The 27,916-nt window shown below is 40.8% G+C and overlaps 1 protein-coding gene across 6 annotated transcripts in view; it reads left to right on the top strand.

The window, feature by feature from the left end:
* Positions 1-27,916, top strand: part of dlg3 (discs, large homolog 3 (Drosophila)) — a 71,113-nt gene that overhangs the window by 3,205 nt on the left and 39,992 nt on the right. For 3 of the 6 annotated variants that reach the window (XM_010786127.1, XM_010786124.1, XM_010786123.1), the window contains exons 3-4: positions 3,942-4,027; positions 8,933-9,064. In XM_010786127.1, coding sequence (XP_010784429.1) covers positions 3,942-4,027; positions 8,933-9,064 — 218 coding nt within the window. Of the gene's footprint in view, positions 1-3,941; positions 4,028-8,932; positions 9,065-15,595; positions 16,367-27,916 lie in introns of those variants that run through there. The other 3 variants (XM_010786129.1, XM_010786128.1, XM_010786126.1) reach the window with 3 other exon arrangements.

The following is a 27,916-nucleotide window of genomic DNA, read 5'->3' as shown; positions in this document are numbered from 1 at the left end:
ACCAAAAAAGTACCAATTTCTATTGGCTGGGCGAATTGCAAACCATGCCCCGTAAAACTCTGAAAAGTTTTTTGAAGCCGCCATTGTATTTGCTGGCATTAGCATTATTAGCATTAGCCTTAGCCCCACGCACCAACGGAGAGAGAATAACTTATGGCAAAAAAAAAAAAACATGGGTGGAGTGATGAGGAGGTGTCGGCGTTCTGGCGATTTACTCGGAAGGCAATATACGCCGTGAAGTTGTTTGCGGCCTGCCAGTAAACCCAAAGCAGAAGAAGGCTAAGTGATGTCAGCGGCTCATTTGCGTAATCTTCCCTCAGGGAAAAGTACTCCGGTGTGAACGCGATTGGTACTTAGTGCCCTGGGGTACTAAGTGCCGGGGCACTAAGTTCCGGGGCACTAAGTGCCGGCACTAAGTACGGCAAAGTACTTGGTGTGAAAGCGGCTATTGATGCGTTTCCGGCAGGGGGGAGTGTGTGGGAGAGAAACTGCAAATGGAGCAAACTTTGGAAAGCCTTTGCAAACTATTTACATGTACAAAAAGCACAATGAGACTTAAGATTTAGTTAATGAGACTTGGAGAGGATTTCACTTCCCAAATCAGGATGCCAAACATTCCTTACACAGTATATTCAATCAGGGCAGAGCCAGAGGCAGGCGGCAAAATAAACTGCTCCTGGCCATCATGCCAAGCCTCTTCAACAACTCTCCTGGCTCTCTGGTGATAATCTGTGCAGAGTGTGAGGGTAGAGGAAGAGGAGGCCTCTGGCCGCGGTGTCTCAGGTGCAGGCCCTCGTTCAACATGTGGTTCTCATCAGGGAAGGCAGAGCGGAGGAGCAGCCGGTTCACTGCACTAATAGGAATACAGTGCTGTATAAACATTACTCATCCTCTCATCCTCTCTTGTTGTGTTTGCCTTCACATGCTCAGGGCCATGTGAACCCGTTCAGTTCGGCACATTTTGTGTTTCTTTTTACGGAACAACAGCAGACAGATAATTAACAAGAGAATAATGTTTCAGATTGACAAGATCAGAAGACAGCTCTCTGCTGATATTAAAGTAAAGTTAGTTTATGCCTTATATGTTTCTCTGTCTCTGCACTGTGGGACGTAGAGAGGTGTTTGATGCAGTGTGGGAAGGTTCAGTACAGGCCGCTTGATTGGATGTCTGCATGGTTGCACAGTCACGAACAAAGGTTGCCTTAACTGTGCGTCCACCCTTTTGTTCCTACATACAAACATGCAGTGGGAGGCTAGGGGGGCTGCAGGGAGTTAGGGCACACAAACTGACAGACATGTTAAATTGCGGAAGACCCTAAATGCCTGGGGAGTGGTTATCGAGGCAGTGACAAGGGGGTGAATTGTTTCCTATGCCTTGAAATCGTGACCTAGTTTTCTGTGAATGTGTTATTCTAGTGAGCTATCTTGCTCACCATCATGTAAGAATCCAGTTGCTTTCTCTTTCTGTATGATTCACCCAGGCAGACAATACAGAGATGACTTCCGTCTAATTGAATAGGTACATGACAAAAAGGAGAGGTCTAACTCACACAAATACTTTCCTTGCATGGAAAGCCCCTATCACTGTGACAAAAAGGCTTAGAGCTCGGATCAGGCCATCCAAAAATACACCCAACATCAAAAAGCGATCTGGGAAGAAGTCCTCTGAAAGAGACTTCTGGCTTGCATTATGTATTTTTTTCCATAGTCAGGAATTTATGTGGTCCGTGAGGGTTGGAACGCTTTGGTTTTTTCTTTTGGAAAGTCATAGTTAAACAAAAACTCTCTGTACTTTGTGTGACTGTGAATCTCGAGCTCAAAACACTTCAAGACCTGATTGAGCACCTTTCTCTGTTTTGTTACCTCTGCCAGGAATAGCTGAACAATATTTAATTAGAAGTGTTAGTAATGTGAAAGCAAGCCAGGTGTGCGCGACGCAGCTGCAGAGCAAAACCCTGTAAGACTTAGCAGATGCAACATTTTCAAAGCCTATTTAAAAGATGAGTTAACTAGATTATCTCATATGAACAATGGGTCAAATGACTCAATATGTGTAGATCGTTCCAAAAGCATGTCTCCTTTTATAGCCAATACATAACTCTATATTGATACGTTTAGGCAAGAAATGTATCTAACTCCACTTTAACATCTAGATTTTTGTCTTGGAGTTAAGTTGCATACTCATAATACTCTCGTGTCTCAAAAGAATGTAGTACTTTCTAACTTTATGCTGCATCTAAATTATGTCCTAGTGTCATTGTAGGTATTTGTGTTGGTGCCTGTATGCAGGTAGGCCCTACAGCTTGTTTGTGTGTGTGTGTGTGTGCATATATTGCCAATAAGAGTTTGTGTTAGTGAGATTGCTCTTTAGTCAGCTGTGCAACCAACTCCTCTGCCCACACATGACTTCACTCCTCCACATTCAGACACAGGGATGAGTCACATGCTCCATTCTTACACTTTTGTTCTTGCAGTGTTTTGTGGGACATACTGACTCTTATCTCTTCATCTCTCTATCTCTCTCTCTCTCTCTCTCACTCACTCACTCACTCACTCACATACTCACACACACACATATATATATACACACACACACACACACACACACACACACACACACACACACACACACACACACATGCATACAGAGAGAACTTTATTGGACTGTTTCAACAAAGAGGTCACATTGTTTATTGAAAAATACATGTTTTAATATGTGTATTTTAAATGTCAGATCCTGTACATGTGTCCTTGAGCAGGGAGTGATGTCCTGACTTTGGGAAGTTTATGAACTCTCCAGCAACCTCTTGATGTCAACAGTGCGGTAACAAAGGTCTGCGTGTGACATCAGCAAAATTGTCCCAGCTCATTCTCATCAAACGGCTGCCACTCAATAGGTGACCACAGGACATGGGCGTGTCACGAGCCGCAGGGTCATGAGTGGAGACCAGAAGAGAAGGGAGGACAACAGTGGAGTAGAGTCATCTGAAAAAGAAAAAACTTCAAAAGAGATGCTGAAATGTGTCGCGAAGATGCTAATAATGCTAATCTCATATAGTATTTAGTGGTATTTGAGAAAGTGTTTGTATGTTAATGAGGTCAACTAGGATAGTGAACATGGTAAACATTATACTGAAAAGACGCCAGCACATTAGCATTGTATTTGTGAGTGTGTTAGCATTTAGCTCAAAGCCTCACAGCACAGCCTCTCACATTTACTGACATGTTCTTTTTTGCTTTCACAAACTTATATTCACAATATGGCTTGTTAACAAATATGTGAAGTCAATTCCTCACATAAAGTTTGAAACATACCTTGTGAAAATGTGAAATATAATACCAACTCCCCTTTCTACAGCACTCAAATCAAGGCATGTTACATGGTATGGATTGCCCACTACTCAACTAGGGGGCAGTGTCTTCATGTATTCATCATGCGTAAGCGCTCATGTACCCTTACTCTAAAATGGAGCTTCAAAGCAACAACAATGGACAGACCTACAGTGTAGCTGATCTATGGTGATGTTGAACTGAAAAGAATAAAAAGTAGAGAGATGAGGCATGTTGTTCAGGTAATAGGAAATATATGTACGTGGGCCTCTTAGACTGACTGAGCTGATGATTTACTCAGTCAGTACCTGAGTCATGTAGTTCAGCAGCAAGATAAGAAGAGCATTTGCAAATGTGGAGACATAACTTCCATGTCAACAGACGACTCCCACCCCCATGTTTTCACCCTGTGCACCACTGAGGAAAAGCAATTCCCAACGTGTCCATGATTGCTCGCTGGACTCTTTTACTTAAACAAAAGCTACTCACTTTCGTTGGCTGAGAAGTTGTGAGCAGCAAATAAAATGAAGTTAAAAAAAAACACAAACATCTGTTTATGATGATCCAAGTTACGCAAAAAGACACGCTCAATTTTTTCTTTTTTCTCACAGATATTCAAGAGTGTTACGAGGTGACCTTGCAACTGAACACAGAACAAACTGTTGTGAAAGAAGACAGCAGGCAAGATACGTGGGAGGTAATTTTCCTTCTTCACATTATAGATTGGAGAAAATATGCTTAATGTTTACATTGTATCTGGTGTCACACATGCTGCTGTGTGCCGTCCTCTCGCCTGCGCAGAAAGGGTACTCCAGCCAACTCAAGGTGTCACTCCCTGGGTCCCTCGCACTTCTACATGGAGAAAATGTTAGCGTGACTCACGGCAGCTTTGAATCCAACCTGGAGATTGAGTGTCAGCCGGGGGGGGGGAAAGGAGGGAGGGATCACATGGGTTGACAGGAGAAGAGGAAATTAGGCAGAGTCAAAAGAACGCTGATTACCATTTGCTCATCAGTGGGCCGCTCTCATGAAGTCAGCCAAGTGTTTGCAGTCACGTGGTTATTTTGAATATTTTTACTGTAGCACACAAAATACAGCAACTGCTTTGAGTGGAGAAAAGCTCTCTCTGATTTAAACCATATTCAGCAGTTAACTGAGGAGCATCACAGAGTCCACACAAGGGTTACAAATAAGGGTCATTTAGTTTGAAGTTCCACTGAATCCTTTACAGCCGCTGACTTCATGTCACTCGCATGATTTAATATTGCATCTTCTTCAGTTATGCCAAAATGTTAATGTAATTGATCTTTGCCTGACTTCTAAAGCCCGTTTACTATTGACCCCTGGCCTTTTTTGAAATTAGAAAGACACAACAAAAAAAAGATATAACTGCTGCTTATTGTGTGTATCTCTGTTTATTTGTCATGCAGCATTTGTCTACATGCAGTACACAGGGGTTTTGGTTCATTGTGATGCCACAAACAAAAAACTGATTTCATTTTCAGTTTTCAAATTTCATTTTTGAACTGAATTTAAGGCTCAATTGGCAGCTTTGATCCCTTTTAACGACAAAAAGTGTTCCTCCACTGAAACCTCAGACTAATTAAATTAAATTAGATTAATAAAGTCTTAAAGAAGCCGTATTTCATTAAAGGAAAAGCAGCAGGCCATTTCCTACGATTACTGTTGCTGTTGCACAATTATTATCCATGAGATGCCAAGTGTAATGTCACTTGTTCATTTATTTAACAAAACTAAATACATTTTTCTGTGTTGAATTCATTTAGAGGCAGGCTAGTATGCACCAGTGTATTGATTCATAGAAATATGATATTAGTAGTTCTTTTTCAAATAACCAACACAACAGAAATGGGAACAGAGTAGATTCCCTGTCTACTCAAAAATACTTCAGAAGTGAAAAGAGCCCACTAGAAATATTTTGAAACCCTTTTCTGAGTTTAAATGTGTAACAAAAGCACTCCAGTTACATGCAGCAGGCTTATCGAGCCTCAAAATTACCAGCACAAAAAACGGACATATCTCTCATACTATTAGGAACCACTTTAAATGACTGTAACCATAGTGAAACAGACGGGACACATATGCAGTAAGAAAGCAAATTACATGCAGTATAACCCTGACCCCAATAGTCCATTGAGTGTTGTGATTGTATTATTCTACTTAGATGTAAGTTAGGGTTGGGTTAGGGTTATGGTTGCGGTATACACAATGCCCTATTTATTATTGTTAAGGACACAACTTTAATCGGAAATGAAAGTCCACATTTTCAAGTGAATTTCATTACAATACTGTCATGCCCGTATCTGACTTAAACTCATTTAGTGGCTATGTTCAAAATGTTCGGTCTCTTCATTAGGAAATTCCCTGGTGCTTGACAGTTGCCTCTGACCGTCCCACTGAACCTCCTTGTCCATTTCCTGTTTGGTCATTTGGGACCTTCTGATTGGTCACTTAATATTGACCCAGTGAATGTGATGTCAAACATTAGTCAGAAGGGCCTTACCTCTCTGATCCAGTTTTTTGAACAGGACAGGTGGCTCTGGATCTGACCCGTGCGTTTGGTAGATGGGATCTTTACAAGATGTCACCAAGAGCTCGATAAATAAATGATTGAATGCATGTTTCTAAATATGTATGTGCAAACCCTCGTTCAGGGATAGTGAAATTAGGCAATTCAGTCCTCACATGAGATAAGAGCTTTAATCTAACATTGTTCCTTTGTGCTTAACAGCCCCTCCCTCCACTCAATCACTTAATGGCAATGTGTTTTTGAAATTCATGTGCTAAGTCTGAACTGGATTATGTAAGGTCCTTTGAACAGGGCAACGACCAAAAAGTTGTAATTTAGTAGACTGTATTAAATGGAGGTTTAAAAGCAGAAGACTGTTGTCCAGTGCATGACTTCGCAAAAAGCTCTGCTAAGGGACAGCATTTTCAACAGAAAGGAATCTCATGCATTTTTGACATTGAGTAAAGGATATAGTAGGCACCATATTGACATAATAAGTTCTGATATTTAAGAATTTGAAAGCGTTATGACCTAACGTGTAGGATTAGTCCAGTGGCTCTTCTTGTTTGTCAGTAGAACAACAGCCATATTGAATGGTACACTTTTATCATGAGCACCCATGATGTTCCAAAAAGTGATTTTTAGTTTGGATGTTATTTAAAACGGCTTCTAATATGAAATCCAATATTTGAAGATGATTTAGTACTGTTATATATATCATGTAGAACACTCTGGCTCCAATACTTTTACAGAAAGGAATCATCAATGTTAAGGGAATTTTGCATTTATGCTAATACTAGGAATTGCAGAAGCAGATTCTTTCAAACATTTACCTATTACCTTAAGCATTTTAAAAGGTTCATCAATTACTTTTAGGATAGCTATAACTACTTACCATGTAATTACAACAACAAAATAACTTTAAGCCATCTGTTTCACTCAGTTTTCCATTTATTTGGTTAATTATTTTAACCATTTATCAGTTTGTATTACTATATACTATGTACAGTACACTACTATTACTTAATGAAACTTGCCATTAAATTAATAAAGCACAGATAAAGCAGCAAATGTCAATCTACACAATGTGACATACTTCTTCTCCCTGTTTAGACAGAAAGTCAAAATACAAAATATTGGACTTTGTTATACTGTAGGTGAAACACATTAGATCAGTTGCAGTGCCACATCTGTGACACCTATCGAAAGACCCCACAACCTCTGACTGTAGTCTGAACTTTCCTCTGCCATCCTGAGCTGCTCTGTGTGTTCTGTGGTCCGCCCTGTCGAGCTTCTAATTCAGTGCAGCTTGGCTCCAGATCCTTCCCCACATCGCTCCCTCTCTGGATCCCAGCTGCTTGTGGGGCCAGGCACCGTCCTGGAGAGAGAGAGAGAGGGGGAAGTTTGAGAGGGAGAGAGCTGCTTAATGGACACCCAGTGAGGGGCTCATCAGTATTCCAGCCATGTTGTCACCTGAGTGGAGGATGGGAGGGAAACTAAATGAGTCTGCAAATTCCCTGATTTGGTGCAGAGTAGCAGGTGAGAGTGGAGAAAAGAAATGAAAGAAAGAAGAAGGGTGTAGAGGAAAACCGTTTTTAGTGATGTAGTTGATGTTATACCTACAAAGATGTTGGTGTTTGATTGCAAATACCTTTATTATTGTGTGATAGTCCGGGAATAACTCAGAAAGTAATACCAATGAAGAAACTGAAACATTTCATACATTTAAATATTGTATGACTTGAATTATTAATTGATGGACTCATTTCAAATGTGTCTACTGTCTACACATTTTTTTTTAAGTGCATGTTTGTATGTGAGTGTGTATGTGTGTGTGCACGGTGCACACTCTGGGTTGCATGTATTAGACAGAGCGGGCAGCTCGGGCTGTGACAGTTGACCTCCCTGTCAGCTCAGCCACTTGGGAATGAAGTGGTCATAAAAAACTCACTTAGCATCTCAGGACGCAGAGTACAGGATTCATACCAGTGCAACAACAGAGGAAAATATGTTGTGTCTTTGCAAGTCGGTGCCAGTTAGTTGCAGAAATGCCAGGCAATGCCACCCCTATGCTTAGAGATGTGTATTTACTATTTATACAAACAATCGTCTTTTTAACTTGAGCAGCTTTCATTTTAATTTGTAATATTGCCTAAGGCATCACTCCTTGTTTGGATAATCGTTGGGGCTGTTTTGATATAACTTTTATTCCAACTTTGAACAAATGCCTTCTCGGAAAGCTGCCCTCTGCTGTCAGTTAATGTTCTGTGTGGTCTAAACTTTGGGAGTGGTGTGACTGGTATCAAGGAATTTCAAGCACTGTGGACTTATTGTGTCCCCATCTTCATTCAGTACAATGTGTTATTTTGTTAAGTTTGATAAGGGACATATTTGCAATTATTTTGTACTGACCTTGATTTGTCATAAATAGGAGAGGGAGTGAACCGTCCACTTCTGTGCTGCTCGGCGGGTGACTGTTTCCACAACAAATAGCCCTGTGTTGATGTGTTACTCTGCCCATAATTTCCACATTTTAGATTTTGCAAAGGCTCTCTCCTTTTACTACACTAATGTCTGTGTGCTGAATATGAAGCTAAAGCCAGCAGCCTTTTGGCTTAGCTTAGCATAAAGACTGGAAGCAGCTAGCATGGCGCTGTTTACTGACTTACTAAAGTCTTGGCAAGGCTGTGTTTTTATACTATTATCTTAATTGTTTTACAATGTTTACTGGGGAGTTTTGGGGCTGCAGATTTTAGACGTACAGACAGTCATGCGTGCTGTTTTTAAACTGCGTCCAGTCTTTTTTGCTAAGCTGAGCTAACCAGCTGCTAGCTGTAGGTTCATATGTAGCGCTCAGAAATGAGAGTGGTATCAATCACTGAAAATATACTCACAATCCTACAGATGTGCAAGTAGTATCAATGTTCTTATTTAACTCTCAGCTGAAGAGCAAATGAGAAATGAAATGTTGTTGAACTATACCGTTAATCTTATTTGCGATGATTGTCATTTTTGGTATCCACAAGTTTTGTTTTTTTATAAAATCCCTTTTTATTCACTCTTGTCCCACAGGAGGAAGATGATGGAGAAGAGGAAGAGCAGGAGGAGGGTGTGTCTCGGGTGCGAGTGACCAGCAGGAGGAGCCCTCACAAAGTGGAGCAAGTTTCTGGCTTGGTGACTTTGTCTCATGTGGACATACCAAAAGTGAGTAAAGCAAAGCAAAAAGCAGTTTCCTAGGGCGATCAGAAAAGACACAAGAAAAGGCAGCTGCTGCTAATAGAAGCAGATACTAATGAACCTCATGATGTGACGATTACGCATTCACCATGACAGTTTAGTGAAGCATCCCAGAAGTGCCCCAGCAAAATCATCATGAAACATTTTTGTTCATGAAGGTTGATGATCTTTTAAACATTTTATGATGTTGAGGCATGACTGGTAAACAACACACAACGCAATCCACAAATAGATGTTGTGTTAATTGTTTTGATGTTAATTTGTCATTCTTTAAAACAATTTAATTAACTTTCTCTTCAGCATTCAACATCTACAATGATAATTTGCATCTATTATGCTTGTACAGATCATAGTAATTAATAGTTTTTAAGCTTTAATCATATAGGAATTATGTGAAAGCCGTTTTGTAAATATTTTGTCATCACTATTCACCTGCAGCTGCAAAACACTTACATTCTTAAGTATGAGTTTATGTTTTAGGCTCTCCTTGTTGCTCTGCGCTAATAACATAGATTAAAAGGAATATATACTTTTAGGGAAACACATGTATTTGCTTGATGATCGATACCACTCCTATGTGTCTGTTAAATATAAACCTAGAGCTAGCAGGCAGTTAGCTTAGCATACAGACTAGAAACAGGGGAAAACAGCTCTGCATTGGAAACCAAATCTGACTACATTCACCTTTTAAGCTCAATAATACCTGCTTCACATCTCATTACTTCACATCTCATTACTTCCTCTGTATACAAAAGTTCGGAAATCTTTATGGTTAATGTGCCATTTCTTATTTTTACACTTGAGATCTGTATTGATCATTTAATATAAATCTTGGCAGGAAGGTGAATAAGTGTATCCCCCAAAACAATTTCTCTACGATTTGTGGTCAACCTGCTGCTTACACGAGCAACGGTCCTCGTATGTCCTGATAGAGATTTATCTGATACAATATAGCTGTGTTCCTCAGTATTGTTAAAAGCCCTTGTGTTCACATGCCTTCCCCATTACAACACGGCCAGTGGCACATGGCAGCACAGTGGCCGCAGGCGTTGGCTTTTCAGCTGAGCCCAGAACTAGTGCAGTGGGTGGAGGCGTGAGGGGGTGAGGGAGGGGGAGAGAGGGGGAGAAGCAGGCTGTGAGCACATGGATTCAATGTGCTCGCATGATAATGTCTGCATAAAGATACGGTGACAGTACAGGTTGACTGTGGATTATACGGTGTGTGTTAGTGTGTGTGTGTGTGACTCCCTCCATCACATGAAGGAGGGAGGTGAGGGAGCTGAGGAGGCGCAGGGAACAGGAAGGAGGGAAAGAAAGGGAGAGAAATGGGGGGGGGGGTTTAGAGAGGAAGATATAGTGGGGGAGGCTGAGAGAGAGAGAGCAAGGCGGCTGAGAGGCGAGGGCCGGTGCAGTGCAGAGCTGGAACGGACACCCAGAGCTCAGCCTTTCCTCGGGTTGCCATGGAAACCACATTCCTCCCCCGCCTGCATCCCTACAGACTGCTCCGACTCTCTCTATCTATCTCTCCTCGCTTCTCTGTTTTTCATCCCGTCTTTTTCATTCCTCTTTTAATTTGTGTCTTTGTTTTTTTTTCCTCTCGCTTTCTGTCTCTGCTCTGCTTTTTACACCGTGAACGCATATGAGCACAATCGTGATGATGCACACTCAGCAAGCACACTGATTTCACATGCAATGCTCTCTGTGACAAGGTGGATGGGTAATTGCACAGGGTTTATTTTGCATTCCTATGCACTCATGGACACATAAGCACTTTGTTTTTTTCTCGGCATCTCTCTCTATTTTCTTTTCTCTATTTTTACTCCCCCTTCTGTTCAGCACCATGCTTCAGTAATGCCCCCTCTAGTCATTGCATTTCTGCCCACACATAGGGCACCTAGTTTGGTTTCTCCTCGGTTATTGCGTCTGTCGTGGACCCACAACACCTTTATCATATTTTATCAGCTACCTTCACCTTTCTGTCAGCTCATCCCTTAACCTCCTACTAGTGCTCCATTTCATAGCTCTCGTTCTTTGTGGGTCTGCAAAAAAATCTCCACCAAGCGCTTTCCGTTAGCCATGCGGCTCTGATACAATCTTCCACTCTTGTCATCTTGTATATCCCTCCACTTCTCATTTTGCTTCATGTGTATGTTTTACTCATTATTCCATCAGTTTGAGGTGTGTGTGTGTGTGTGTGTGTGTGTGTGTGTGTGTGTGTGTGTGTGTGTGTGTGTGTGTGTGTGTGTGTGTGTGTGTGTGTGTGTGTGTGTGTGTGTGTGTAGAGCAGCTGTTCTCTGCCACTGAGGCCTATTAATAGGAGTCTTATCCATCTAGCTTTTGTTTTCAGTGTCTGCATCGCTAAGAGAGCATCGTGGAGGCTCTTTGGCAGGTTACATTAGCTTTTAGTACATAACTGATGAGTATCTTTTCTTCTCTGGGTCTGACTGGCTTCCTGTCTTGGGGTCTCTCTTGCTTCACCATGTACCCCCCTCCCTCCACATTCACAAAGCTATGATTCATTGAGCAGTGGAAGCATTCACTGTAAAGATTGTGCTAAAGATTTACAGATTCTGCAAAGATGGAATGATGCCTGAGAGAGAATTTTGCTTCCTCACCCCCCTCTTGCAGTTAGTTAAGGCTACAGTAGTGCGGCTCAGTACGTGTTGATATGGAGCTGCCTCTTTAAGACTGCCTCAGTACCGACTGTCCTTTTATGGTGCTGCATCCGGTCAGGTGACACAGGAGTAGTCAGCTTCTCTGAGAAATGCCTAGAAATGACTGAAAAGCTCAGTACATGGTGTGTGCTGTGGTTGGGGGTTGTAATGCTCATTATGATAGCACGTGTGTGTGTGTATTTGTGTGTGTGTGTGTTTGTTACAAGGTGTCCAGGTGGGTTTATGTAATAAGGGCCGTGCAGGCTGAGCTCATAGTGTTGGGGGAGCTGCAAGCTGGGATGCGGGAAGCATTTCCGTTCAAAAGCACTGGATAATTTCCCCGTTTATGCCATAAATCAAAGGTCCCTCTTTTTCATTTGCCAACAGAAGGTCAGAGGTTAGCGCTTTCATTTCACAAGATAAATCACCTAATGCTGTTGCTCCACTCCTTTCCAGTCAAAGCTGTTTAATTGTTCACAATATTTATCAAGGACTGCACACTAACACTCACACCACTCACTCATGTATGTATACACGTGTGCATACGTGATGTTTATTATATATTATAGAGCCATGAGTCCAAGGAGTACAATATTGCTATTCTTTGGGGTCTTCTAAAGTCAAGTGGTTCTTATTGTATTTTCTACAGGATAGTTATTACATTTGAGTCAGAGTGTAATTACGAGCTAACAGTTCAATCATACCCGAGTGCGCGGTGTTGTTCCCGTGGTTGTAACAATATGTTGTTTCAGAAATTATGATACAAGTTGTGTCACTATTATTTGAAAGGGAACATTTTGTCCACATGTTATCTAAAAAAACATAAAGATAAACATTACATTTTTTACATTTCTAATATTTATGTATTTCCATTAAGGATATGCCAGTAACTGATTATTCCTTGGCAATGTCCTACAAACGGGACAATAATCTTGTATAGGTGACAGTTTTATAACGTTATAAACTGCAGATTACATTTGAAAATGTCATGTAATCTAATACAAGGACACTGAAAACGACAACATGAAAAAATTAGTTTCATTGAGTCGGATATAAAATGAGGCTACACAACCGCAACAAAAATGTAACATATGTGCAAGGGTTGTATTTATTGCATTGCTATGGGATATGATTACACAATATTCTACTGATGTGGAATTTATTCCACGTGAATAGGGCTGCAGTTGGCATTTCACACTATCACCTCTCTACTGAAATGTTTACTCTTAAAGAAGCTGAAAAAGCTATGAAGAAATACATTTCTTTAGTAATTACAGCGTAAAGCAAATATAAAAGGTTATGAATATCTTAAGCAACATGTACAACAACACCACATTACCCTTTAAGACCTTTACTGTAATAACTCTGCGTCCTGTATTCCTCTTACTGGAATCCTTCTGATACACAGAACCAGATATTTATTGATGCTAAAAAGACCTACCAAATTCTTTAAATATATTATATTATGTAATATTTAAAGATAGCAGTTGTGTTTCTCCCAGTCACTTAATATGTCTATATAAACATTTCATATTGTGTGTGTGTGTGTGTGTGTGTGTGTGTGTGTGTGTGTGTGTGTGTGTGTGTGTGTGTGTGTGTGTGTCATCCATAAAGATGTCATGTGTGTATTCATCACAGGGGATCTTTTTCCTGTCCATATGATGTGTATCCTGCCTGCCATGTCCTCACTGTGTGCGTCGTACAGTATGTTGTTATTTTACTGCAAACCCTCTGTAAGTCAAATACTATGTGGATAGTTTTTAGGAGAGACAGCGCGAGGCCAGGGGAGGATGGTTGCAACATGTGCTCGGTCATGTGTGCTGTGATCGATATGCTTACATCGTCCTTTCAAGCCACTGCTTCTAAGCCCCGCCCCTCTGCTCTGATTGGCTTCTGCAGGGTTTGTGGCTGCATCCGACATACAACTTGAAGCATTCACTGGTTAAGTGGTCTATTTAAAAATGTTGCTCTCTGATGGCAATTCTCTGTAGGTTGCATTGAAATAATATCATTACAATGAAGTGAGTTAGTGTTGCATGTAATTTAGTGTCAGTGCGCCTGCTGTGTGTGCCTCCTGGTGCGACTGCAACACAATGCAGTGTCGCCTGAAAATCCAGCTCGATTCTGCAGGAAGGATGCATAGATACACGTTATTATAATTTACAGGCACTGTGTCTTATGTGCTGACACAAAAGGCTTTCATGTATGAGCAGTGTAACATGCAGACTATGTACAAATACTCTCTCCCCCATGCAGACACACCCAGCTCTGTTCCCCGTCACATTTCATTAATAATGCATATATGCAGTGCTTTAATGGCGACACTGTAACATTCCCTCTTAGGTCTCTAAGAAATAAACCTTCACCCTCAGTGTCAGGATGTTTTATATCTAGCTGTGATCAACCCACAAATTCATAAGCATGCAAAATGGTTCACAGGCAGTCCAATCGCATTACTGAAAATATAACTGCCACAGATACATAAAAGCCATATAGTCTCTTCTTCTCTCTTTTTTCCCCTCACACATTCTCACTCTCAATCTCTTCCTCCACCCACTCGAAGCCCAAGCGTGTAATCTTGTTGGTTTCGTACACATGTGTTGATGTCATCATTGTGAACATAAAATATTTCCCCTATGGTTGTTAAACGAGGCTTCAGGAGTGCAGTTTTCTCTCGCTGTGCTTATTTTTACCCAATCCTGCACATGGGCAGGACTTAACAGTAACATGAATTAAACAGTAGTGCTGCTTTGCCAGTAGTAATGCTAAAAAAGGAAGAGGGGTAAAGAGTGATGGAAAGTAATGCAGCGTCTTTCAAAGGCATCTCTGCTGAGAGGCAGGTCTAGTTATATTCAGGAGAAAAAGGGATTTCATCTGCTGCACATGCTTATATTGTGAGATAATTTGCAGCTGTGTGCTGTGACACAGAGCCCCGGGTTGCCATCACTTTCAAGAAAGCTGTTGAGTCTGCAGCCGAACTAGGGATGACCGTGGAGGTGAACAGTGACCAGTCAGAGCGACAGGGTGCTCACTGTAAGTTGGATTTTGGCTGCATTGGTCTGATGAAAAAGATGGATTAGACTCACAATTAGTGGATTGGGGTCGAGCTTTAGCAATGCCATGCAGCACACTACGACTTGCTGACCTTTTTAATTGAGGAAATGAATAAATACAATGTTTTCATTGTGCCTTTTTATATCTGTGAAGCAGTACCTTTTCACCCAAGGCAGGCAGCAGTGTGCTTTAGCGGTTGTGGCCCCTTTAAGAGCAGCTAGTGAAGCGCTCAGTCCTGTTGGTGCTGCTGCTGCTGATGGCAGCGCTGCCAGTTGATTGGCTGTGGCTGTCAGGGCTGAGGTGCTGGAGGGATGCTGCTACGTATCTCTCTCCCCCTCCCTCCCTGCCGCTCTCTCTCTCTCTCTCTTTCTCTCTGTGTCTCTCGCTCTCCATCTCCCTCTTGCTTGCTCGCACCCCTCTGAATAATCCACATCTAGGGCAAGCTGGCTGAGAGGCGATCCAGTGCTCAGCTCCTCTCTGCAAGCTGAGAAAAGAAACAGAGAGAGAAAGACAACGTTTTTCAACGCAGGAGGAAAACCGTGAGATTTTGACTGAACGGGAAGATACCAAGAATTACCAGAGGAAGATTTCATCTGCGGATATCATTTATTTATACATATTGTTTATATATCTATATATATATTTGTACACACGCATATAGATATTTATATATATATACATTTATCCCTGTACATAACTGTATTTGTGCTTGTCTGTTTATATTAATATTTTTATATGTAATTGTGTGTGTAAATATATATGATATATAAACAAAAGAATATATATATATATATCTATGAATTTATATGCGTATCACTGTGAACCAAGAGAAGCAAGAGGAAATTTCTACCATCGGGGCTGGTCTCTGATTGTGTGGTCGTATACAATATTTTGAATATTTCCTTTGATCTTCTACGTCAAGAGGACAAAGACTACGTGCCCATTTTGTATTTTTGTTTTCCTGTTGCTGCTTACCGTCCCTCTTGATCTTTTTTTTTCTACATCCGAGAGGAATAAAGAGGAGAGTGACAGGATTTGACGAAAAGGGAAAATCTGTAGAAATTCCTGTGATTAGTATTATTTCTGTCGGCATTAGCGCTCTGTGAGCCGATCACAGCGTGCTGTGTGAGATCTGAGGAGGCAGCAGAGACAGAGTGCCACGCCGCTCAGCGTCAGCCCAGCCAGCGCAGCCAGCATGCACAAACACCACCACTGCTGCAAGTGTCCCGAATGTTATGAGGTGACCCGTATGGCTGCCCTGCGTAGGATGGACGCCCCGTCGTATGGAGGAGAGTGGCAGGCCGAGCCCTATGGATACCCACCTGGGTACGGAGGAGGCCAGACCTTACCCCCTCCGGCCTCAGGGGGAGGTGGAAGCATGGGAGGAGGATCGGGCACTTTGGGGAGAAGTAAGGGCAAGATTATGTCTGGTGGGGGCCCTGGAGGCCCCAACCCAAAGGGCCAATCCAAGTGTGGCGCCAAAGTAAACGGCAACCACCCCAGTGGACAAGCAGGATGGTGGCCCGAGTGCACCTGTACCAACCGGGAGTGGTATGACCAGGTAACTCATCTTCTTCTTGTTCCTCACTCTGTTAGATAGTCTGGCCTGTGGGGCCTGGCAGGAAGGACTGGGATCCGATGAGCTGCTGCTGTAGTAAAACAGAGACCATCATGTATCAGCTGTCGCTTTATGGGAGAGAATTCATATTTAGTATTCATCTCAAGCCCTCAGTTTCCCATTTGTTGACTGTGCTTCCTCTGATGGTGGCAGAGTGAGGAGAACGGAACAGGACTGATCCAGTTCCCTTGCACACACGGAGATGATCTCCATGTTTGGATTTGAGGCAGATGACTAATGCTTATACATTTAACACACCTAGTGTATGTCGTCAAAGGCTTATGCTGATGCAGCTACCGTAGGCCAAAAAATGGTGCATTTTCATTCATTGAAGCAGCACTGAGAGGCAGTTTGGAATCATTTGAATTGATCTCTATAGTCGGTTACTTTGACATTACTGTCTTCGAACATTAGATCAATGAAATAGATTTCTCAGTGATAAATTCATTGTAGGATTGTGGCTCATTTGGCTCAGAGGAGAGGAAGAGATGATGAAATCGATCTCTGATACCAGTTCCATTTCCTGTTTAGCCTTCGTTTTTTTCCTATTTAGTCATTCTGCTGAGGAGAATCGCAATATAATAAATGTGTTGTCAGGGGAAAAAGGAGTCTCAGCAGTAATCTGTGTTTCATACATGCCGCACAGTGTGAATGAAACTGCCTCTTCACATGCGCTCCATTTTGTTTCTATTATCTCCATTTATTTACATGTATTTATAAATCACAGTTGATAAAAGGTCACAACGGCTTCAGAAGCACAGTCTTTAATTAAGGAAGGTGCATGTATGCGAGCATTAGAGTGAGCAACGGTGGGGGAAGGGTAGCTTGGTGAGCAAGAGATTCAAGGAATGGTTCTTGCTGTGCATGAGTATGTGTCTATGTAGACTCGTATTTGCGGCTAGCCGCTGCATCGTTTGTAGTCCCTCCGTTTGTGTCTGATCTCGTTTTTAGCTAGAAATGGGAGGCATTGGGAGGAAGATAGGTGAGAAGAAGCACAGGGGTAAAATGGAGGCTGAAATTTCAGTGGAAGAGATCCCCCTGTGCTGAGCCCATATATCAGCCGTAACCTGGCTGATATTAGCAGATTACTACAACCAAGGAGAGGTTTGAGGAGGCAGGAGGAGATTGGCACGTTCTATCGGTTCCTGTTAAATTTACTGCCAACCTTTTCCTTCTAGACCAATCAGGCTTATTTCATGTTTCACACATTTGAAAGCTCACAGCAGATGTGATTATGTAAGCATTTATTGCTTACAGCGACATTTTACTCTCAATCAGTATTACCACCTAATTTATATCCTGCTTGTTGCCAGTATCTCTATTCCATACTTACATTGAAGCAAACGAGTATCTAAATATGCATTGTGATTTATGTAAAGATCATATGAAGTTCAATCGTATGTTGTCACCGTTAATGGATTAACCGCTCTGTACAATACTATATGGTCCTCTCCTTTCGAAGGATCCTTGCTCAATTGCTGTATCATGCGAATGTGCACCAAACAAAAACTCTGTAGAGATAATATCCAACATGGCTTTCATGTATCCAGTCCAGGAGTATGTACATGGTGACAAAGAGAGCTGGACATACTGAGAAGCATTCAGTGAGGAAGGATGTTGGGGGGGGAAAAGCAGCAGTCAGTGGGGTGAAAATGAAAAGGTTGAAAACGAGATAAATAAGCCAATAAAGGAAGGCAGTGGGCCCGGAGAGGGGGAGGGGGTTATGTAAGAGGAGGGAGTTGGTGGTGCTGTCAGAGAGGGAGAGCAAGCGAGGCTCTGACACTGGACAAGCATCTGTCCCTCCATCTCTGAAACCAGGCATGCTAACGGCCAGTATGTGCACCCCCTTCCTATGAATGGGCCATAGCACACGGTACGGATAACGATGCTAAAAACCCACCATCACCCCCACCCCGCCCAGCTCTCCTCAGTCACCAACTCTCATCCTTGGCTGGGAAATGTGAATGCGACCCCTCCCCCACTACCTATACACAGCCGGAGAGCAGGGCAGCAATCACACACGCCCCAACCACGCACGGCTATTATCTTATAGCTTTCATAACAACGCGTGTTTTTTGGATGCTAGCACGATGAAGAGCAATAACCTTGCACAGTCATTCAGAATGATCCGAGCTGGCTTTTTATAGATGGACCATTGACATTTCCAAATGGCTCCCGTAGCCATGAACATTTCATGTATGTGTGAGGAAATAATTTGACGACCCACGACATAATGATGCCATATTCATTTCTCCCCCTCTGTCGTCTATGTAGTAAACGATTGTGCTTGCCAGGTTAATTATGGATGATTCCAGTTGGGATTATGAGAGCATTCTTTAAAACAAGAGCTTTGAATTTAAATCTGAGGAAAGTAGAGACCTCAGTCTTCGGGGAAGCTCCCTCTTCCCCCTGCGGGCTCCAATATGTCTTTGTGTGTTCTCCAGCTCTGTGGCTATGATTAGCTTGAATTATTAATTAGATTTTACTTTATTTATTAGCATCAAGATTCAGGCCAAAATACTTTGCCAGACCCATTGTTTATGACTGGTCTCTGTAGTGTTTTAAATTAATGCACAGGCACGGTGGGTGTTCCATGTCTAACACTCCCATAGGTGATAGCATCTCAAAAACCTTCGAGCCTTGATCAGAACTCTTTGTGCAGATTGTGTGTGTTTGTGTGTGTGTCTTACAGTTAAATTGATTTATAGGTGTTGTTGGTTTATACATCTGTCTGATGTGATTTTGTTCGGGCCGAATTTGATTTGCCATTCTTGTAACTGCAACCCAGAGTGTATTAACGGATAAGATTGACATGTGCTCCATGTCCAAATGTCTTGAGCTGGATCCCCTACTGTGAAAGGCTCCGTCTAAAACCTGGAATATTCTCATCAGATCAAGAGAGATGTATCTACAGTACGAGCTAATCTTGGGGGGAGAAAAAAAAGTCAAGAAATATGTGATCTGAATAAAAGTGCACTCTGCATATCCGTACGAATGATAAGGCCAAGATGGACATTTTCATTATACCCGCAGCTGTTGTTTCTGTCAATACATTCATTTCAATGTGACACATAATTGCTGCGTTGTTCTTTAATCTCAAATAAGAGAAGAACATTTGCATACATCGGGTGCAACATTACATGTCAGTATTTCTGTTCTCTAACAGATAAGTCAGGAAGACAGCAGATTTCCTTTTTGGGGTAAGCCTTATGCCCATTACTAAAGTAGGAATAAAGGGGAAAACGTTAGACTGAAAACACATTTCAGAATCTGAACCTGTGCAACCTTTTAATGATATTGAGGATGCTAAACTAGAGGTGGCTTATAACCGTGAGGATGGCCCGACCCAGAATATGATCCATTTTGATTTCTCTCAAGCGTGACTTGGTCTTCACTGACTCTTAGTACTCATGAAAGGAGGACTCCTCATAAGGCCAGGCAACCCTGACCTCGAAAAAATACTGTAAGGACATCGTGAAAGCAGTGCTTTGTTGTGAGGTTTATATTATTATTATTACACTAACAATAAGTGTTATCCTTTGCAATTTTGGCTTTGGATCTCCTTTACGTCATACGCAGTGGTGTGACGTTGGCCACTATATGATCATCTTTTTGGAGTCAAGACAAGTTGTTCCCTTGCCGATAAGGACAACATACCTAGTAAAGTAATGTTGGTAGTCATTTTTAACCTCACATTTCCATCCACTTGGGGCTTTTCTTGCATTTTCAATCATTCTGAAAGAATATCACACCAAAAACACAGCCTCACCAGCTGTGTAATAATACTAGTGATTAAATATTGATATCATTTTTGTTATAGTTACTGGTGTGGCTGGCCCTCTTCACTGGCAGCAGATTACATTTATCCGAGGACCCTATTTCCCTGTGCTTTCCCTCCCTCTCGCATTTTTTTTTTTATTCAAAAGAAGACAACATTTGGCTGAAACAGTGTAATTACTCTTCAAATCTGTCTATGTTGTAGCTTAAACTTGTTATTCAACCAGAAAATATGACATGTTTTCAAACCTGTTAAAGACAAGTGCTCCAAATGTTGTATAATTGTGTTTATTATTGCATCTGCCACAAACTTAATTACTACTATCATCAAGGTGAAAAATGAGTTTGATTTCAGCACAAAGAAAACATGTGATGTGATCTCAGTAAACTGCACAGCATGATGAGCGATGTAGTGCTTCAGACCAACGGATACAAAATATCTAGGGTTGTTACCTCCACATTTCAGAAGATAACTTCAAAGACAGTTTGTTGTGAGTTCGCGCATAAAATGTACTCAACCAACAGATCTTACTTAGGTGGTAGGAGGTGTCTGTCTTCTAAAGTGTTAGTGTATTTCAAATAAACTTTATGCAGCTTTAAACCTCTGTGCTCAAACCTTAAGCAAGATATGATGACAGCTTTTTACCATTTCTTGTAAATGTCGATTCAAACTGTGAAACTACAGTACATTATTATATATAACCACATTGATCTGTGAAGGTAACAAAATGAGTTGCTCTCCACAGTAGTTTTATGAACCTGAGTCGGTTTCTCCATGATTTGTTATGAGTGTTAATATTTTCAGGCAAGTTGAAGAGCCTCAAGGATTTGTACTAGGAACCCCATGATATCAGCAAATGCTGTTTAACTGAATAGTTTCACATTTACTGCTGAATGTTATGAAAATAAGTAAACTTGGCATTCCAAATTCAAATTGGTTGCACAAAGATTTTTAGTTTTTGCCACATTTGGTTACGAGGACTGCATGGAGCAGCAACTACTGTAATTTGTTCAGGGTTTTGTCTATTAAGATGTCACCCAACCTTACATGAATATATGAGAAGGCCAAAAGATACACTTGTTGGTGATTTCATATGTTTTGAAACACATGTGGAAGAAAAGGTAATCTGTTGCAGCGTAGATGTTTTGTTAATCCAAGTCTCTTTGCACTCAATGCTTTGGTCTTTGTAAAATTGTGCTGCATAAAAGGCTACATTTATGTAATCTTTCAATTACAGAAACATATATTTGCTACAGGAATTGAACTATGATTGAAATGCCAACATTCCCTTTTACTGATCTCATACAAATTCATAACACATAATTTAATTGTAGTTGTCTGCTAGCAAACCTCCTACAACATATCTTTCCTTCTGCACCTGCCTGTCTCTCTCCCACACAAACCAATGCCCAACACAGAAGCTTTACCCAAAACCAAAGTGTTTTTTACCCATAAAAAAAAAAATGGGGGGGTTAAGGGACTGTGGTGAATCATGGGGAATGCACTACGAAACAAGCGAGACAAGGTGTGCTGCAATATTTATGTGCACTTTGACAAAAGTTAGCTTTTTACACGCTGTAAGATGGGGTAGGGAGGGAGCGCCTGAGAACATGCAAGCCTGTCGTTGACGTGAGCGTGCAAGGAAGCCAAACGAGCCACCTTTGCGGGAGCTGAAGCCGTTGGTCTGAATCTGTGACCCCTGACCTCAGTTGTGTTGAATCCCACCTCAGACACTTCTCTTAAAAGCCTCCAACAATGTTGTTTCTTCCACTTTGCATGGAGGTCCTATGTGAAATACGGGACTCACAGGAATGCGTTGTGTCCTCTGTCGAAGCAGATTTAAGGCTCATCAAGTGGTTTACTCATTACTGCGGTTTGGCTACAGCTATGTGACGCATATACATATCAGGTTTTGTTTACAGGTGCAGTGGCCTGAAGCTGCAGATCGTGTGTGTGGAGGTGTGTGTCCTCCTGGAAGCTAAGGCTACCAAGCCCCAGTGATCCATATGGTCGTTGTCAGAGGCCCTGCCAGGGCTCAGCCCCATATCAGCTCGCCTGTTCGCCTCTCTGCCTCTCGCTGCCAGCCAGGGGAGGAGAGGAGAGGAGAGAAGAGAAGGGAGGGGAACGCTGTTTGTTTGTTTGCTTGCCTGCTTTGTTTTATTTAGCGGATTTTGCTGATCACAGTAGCGACTGGCCTAGAAATGTGACTGTGCTGCGCAGGGCAGAGTGGACTCCTGATTCAGCGATGGAAGCATCAGATTCTCTGTGAGAGAGAGCAGCGAGGGACACGGGGCTTTGATGGAATGAGATGGAAGTGTTTAACACTATACCACCGGTGCTGTTAATTAAAATAATCAGACATCAGTCTGTGATAAATTGTATGCGCAGATATGAAAGCTTTTTTTCTCCTGCCATGCTAGACTTGTGTTAGCGTTCTCAGCGAAGGACAGCAGCTCCATCACCCTCTTGCTGCCGTGGAATATGTGTATATCCAATCAATACCAGAGGAGAGCTCGTCCCTCAGCCTTCTGACTCCTCTTCATATTTGTGGGGGTGTGTGGGTGCTTTCAACAGCGCTTGTGCTTTCATTGCTTTTACTCAACCATCATATCAGGCTGTTATTTTGGTAACACTTAACAATAAGGTACACAAACTCTTAGAGTAGTTACAGTACCATATAAACAGGAGCCAACTGCTGAATTATTAATACAATTAACTTAATTATTAATTCATATTATAAACATTACAGCAAACTCATTTAATATCAGTGATTATATGGTAGATGGTTATAAAGTACCTGATGATTGAGAAGTATGTAATTGATTTGTTTATACATACCTGTTCCTGTTTAAACTTAAAATAATCACATTTTGAAGAGATTTAAAGCTTCCTCCATCTCTTCCTGTTCAGCATTACGTAGATTTCCACAGCACTAATTCCATCTGTACAAAAAAATAAACATGTCGCACTCACCCTTCATATCTTACAGAAATACTGTTATATTTCACTAATTACCTCCAATCACTTCCACTTTGCAGTTTTGAGATGCCTTTAAAGATTCTGTGAATGAAACACTTCCTGTTCAGATGTTTCACATTAAGAGCGTTCTGTAGGCTTTTACATCTGCAGGAAGTTTAATTCTATAATTAACCATGGCTTGATAAGAGATGACATAGATTTGAATGCATAATTCAAAAAAAGCATTTATTTGGAGAAATATTGAAATGTACATTATACTGATTGAGACATGTCATCTATCAGAGCAATATCCCATACTCAATATATTTTCACCCTTATTTAATTTATAATAAAAGAGTAGCCAAACTTTTATCCAAATCAGGAACTGTCTCATTAAAAGAACAAGGCAACTATCACTACAAACCGGACCAGGAATTTTATGAATTTGAGGTTCGCTATTGGACCATTTTCGATGTTTAGTGCCTCAGATATATTTCTGTCAATATCCAAAAAGTATTGAGGTTCAATATTCAGCCCTGGTTTGGTCAAAGAGTATTTTCAACAGCTAAATCTCGTTATTCTAAAAACAAACATATGGTATTTGATTAAGTTATTGTCATAACTACTTGTTTGCTACACTAAGCTGAAACCATTATTTTAATTACCGTACGCACACAATTTTACTCTGCGCTCTCTTAGCCTGCATGTTCACATGACATAAATGAATTGATTGATGGATTTATTCGATGGTTGAAAAGCCCTTCAGATCTTCAATGTTCACAGTAAACTGTCTCATTTTTCATTAATTATAGCACTGACAGTTAAAGCACAGGTGGAAACAAATCCTGCCATACACCAAGATGTACGGGGAATTAGTGTTAGCTGAAATTAGAGAACAGCATTGGATTTTTTTAATCTGTACACATGGAAATATTTAGGACTTTTTCATCATATGTTTAGAACTGTAGCATTGTTCCAGATTGTGTGTGTGTGTGTGTGTGTGTGTGTGTGTGTGTGTGTGTGTGTGTGTGTGTGTGTGTGTGTGTGTGTGTGTGTGTGTGTGTGTGTGACATTTGGCGAAGCAGTACATTTCTTACCATGTGTAGCTGCTCTTGAGTGCCATCTCTGTCTAATGCATTATCCAAGCAGCCCTTCAGCCATTTGGTCTGGCCTCTCATTTTGTGTGTTGTTTTTCAGCATTCTTCATTTCTATCATCCCCCTCCTGTCTTCCACTGCCCTTCTACTCCTCCGCTCTTTCTTTTTTCATACATAGTACATATCTAAAGCTTCATTTTCGGGTGCAGAACAGTATTCAGAGAGGATGCTGCAGCAGACCTGTGCTTCAGGATGAATACCTTATTACACATTGTTTAAAGCTAACAGAGCTTTGTCATAAAACAGCAGAACGTTCCTTGGTGCATATTTGATTTAAAGATCATTTCAATTAATATGTCATGGAAAATACATGCCAAAATCTTGTCTAATTCTTAACCATCAACCTTTGGAAAGCTCATATCACATGTTCAATGTATAACCAACTCTATCTTCAATTCAAAGCGTTTTTTGAAACTACTGAGCATCATTTGATTACAGATTCATTTAGATATGCTGGGGGTTGTTGGGAGTCTTTCTTTTTTTGAATTCTCTTAGGGTTACTCAGATTATCAAATCTTTTTTTTAATATTTATTGAAAACAAAGATGCACACATCAACAGCTTGTTCAGTCTTGTTTTGATTGATGATCCAGTTTGTTCAGTATAAGTTCATTTCAACAATCCTTTCAAATTCTATCAAATCTTGACTGATTTGTACATACTGTACATGAGCTGGATAGATGGCATTCATTGTGTCTTGTTTTGAGATATTCTCAGGAAAAACAATAAGAAATATAGCTGTAGATAAGCTTGACGTTATTATATTAAACCTCTCCTATAAAACCACTGCTAGTTTGTGGTTACCGTCATGGATTAGCATGTAATTCTATATATATTCTATAACTATTTTGAGCAGTTATCTGTTAATACAAATATTTTAAAAGTATTTTATTTTATGTTAAAATCAATCTTTTTCTTCCACCACTCAAACCTATAAAAGGCATTTTATTTGTAGCTTCTTGTAATTTGAACAGTATAGATTCACAGTATATTGAGACAGCATATGTTTGGCTCACTTGGACTTCCTGTTTCCCCCCCACTGAGTTGACAAGGAGAGAGGACAGCAAAAATGTTCCAGACATACGTCTGTTGTGAGTCCACAGAACAACAGATGATCCTTTAACATGTCCCTCTGCTCATTATGACATTATCAGTCATTATTTGCTATTAGTGAGAATCCACGTCATCTTCGCGCTGTGTTTGGAAAGCAGAAACAAACATCTGAAGCTCAGAGAGAGAGAGATGCCCTCACCCTGTCACAGATATAAACAATACAAGCAATCCCAGCTTAATATCATACATCTTATTACACTGTTGATAGGTCATCTCTGCCTTGAAATTGCTTTTATGGATTTATTACTTTTTGTTGTGATTTTGTGTGTCTGTGCATTTTTTCTTATATTTTAACACAACATTTCAAGCCAAATCCAAATTCTTCTTCAGATCATCGCCTTTACTTGTGTTTGTAGATTACAATTTTAAATGGTTTTATGTCCCTTAAACCACGGAGCAATATTTCTATGTTGTGTGTAATGTCACCTATCGCGTTTTGAATGGATATTTCATGGCAGAAATGTGTGTTTATGGTTTTCTGCAATCTGGCCAGTGGTTTTGAAAGCAGCGACCATCTCGGCTGAGTGTGATTGGCAATCTTAGCTGACAATCAAACAAACACAGATGGTTTTAGTACATTGTTGCTGTACAAGTTCAGTTCAATACAAGCAGTATCCATTAGAGGAAATTAAACATGTGTAAAGTTTATTTCTGGTAACTTATTTAGTCTGCAATTTTCCTGGTTAGCTTCATCGTTTATCCGAAGAGCTCCAAATCAACTCAAAACACTAGTTTCCATGTTTGATCCTACAATTTGAACAATACATATCCATGTCTGCAGTATTGAGGGTCAAAGTAAATGCATTTTGCTGTATAAACATGTTATGAGAAAAGTTTCAGTGCGACACAGCATTTGTTTAGCAGGCAGTGGTCCAACCTCTCCGCTGGCAGCCATATTCTTCCTCTGTACAGTAATAACAGCTTCATTCATGGCTGATTATCTTTATGTTTTAGTGTATCAGCGTTATGTGTTGGCTTGTCTCGGCTCGCAGTGTAAAATTTTTTGCATAATTGAGTTTGTTTTATCACTAAATGAAGGCTGATTCTATAAAGTAATCCACATCTCGTGCATTTATGGTGGATCTGCATTATAATGATCTCTTCTGAGAATCTTTTAATGTATGAAGTGGTTAGCCTTTAATATAGATACACACTATATATCACTGTCATTTTTGATATTAATACTCTCAAATAGGAATTTTGCGTTGGGCCCTTTACAATTAAAATGTGCCTAAATGTTTATTGAGTATTTGTACGTATGTTCTGAAGTGCTTTCCATTGAAGCCAGTAATAAATCAGCACACGTTATTGTGAAATGCCAATGGCACGTCTGCCTCAGCATATACAATTCTTTTAAAGCTGCAAGATGTCAGATGCCATTGTGCTATTAAGAGATCTGACCATCCATAGGACCGAATTGTATCGATATATTGAAGACAGATACTATAGTCAGTTGTATTGTACAGTTTATGAGCTTTGATACCCAGGGTAAGTCTTTAGTGAAGGAATAGATGCAGCATCCTCACAGAAGTAAAGGTTAATGTACTTACTACAGTATTTATTTGTGCTAATTGCTAAATGCTTTGGAGCTTCTTTTTTTAACATTTGGTTGTTATTTCCAATCCGGGAAATGTAATCTCCTACACAAAGGTCTAAGAGAGAATTTAGGATAAACATTGAGCGTACTTTTGACTTTTCCCGGAATGCGTGTTCTGCAGCCCACCTATTGTAATGTTTAGGCAACTGGAAACAGCTGTTTTGGGTTAAGAAAACATTGCCATTTTAGTTCAAAATATTTTCCTACCCTTAACCAAGTGCTAACCTAAACATAACTCAAATAATAGAACAATATATCATATATATAAGCTAAGTGGATCTTTTAGTGCATTTAGCTTCATATTTAGCTTTTTAAGAGTGGGCATTATCTGGGCAAACAGTAAGGAATACAGTTTGCAGATTGTCCGTTCTTTCCATTTTGCATCGGCTGTGGAGAGGTAACAGATGCATTATATAACTCACCCGTCTGTTTTTATGTTAAAAAAAAAGATGTTATCCAACTACCAATCGGTTTCTTAAATTCAAATTGATATCGATTGCCATATGTCATAGCAATGTTAGTCCTGTGTTGAGAAAAGCAGCAACGTGGAGCGCTCCTCAAAATGTGAAGCAGTGAGTGTCTTTACTGCTGTCAGTTTGGGCTGTGATGATGCAACAGAGGAGGGGATGCAGGGGGGGTTAGGGTGGCAGAAAGGGAGAGATGGCAAGGGGTAGAAAGAGGTGAAGATATGACAGGCGTGGCATAAAGAAAGGGATGAGAAGGCTAGATGCCAGTAAGGAAGGGGGGGGGACAGCATGTGCTCAGACACAGCCCTGTGTGTTGCCATGGTGCAGCTCAGTCAGAGCTGCACAGTAGCTTTGCTGCTCAGCTAGCTAATTACCCACAGACTGCACCGCTGATACGCAGCCGACCGGAGCCTTACGGATTTCCA

Source organism: Notothenia coriiceps, unplaced genomic scaffold, assembly GCF_000735185.1.
Source record: "Notothenia coriiceps isolate Sejong01 unplaced genomic scaffold, NC01 NC01_scaffold00028799, whole genome shotgun sequence".
Classification (NCBI taxonomy): domain Eukaryota; kingdom Metazoa; phylum Chordata; class Actinopteri; order Perciformes; family Nototheniidae; genus Notothenia; species Notothenia coriiceps.
Note: the sequence above shows the minus strand (reverse complement) of the source record. Positions and strands in the feature narration are given on the sequence as shown.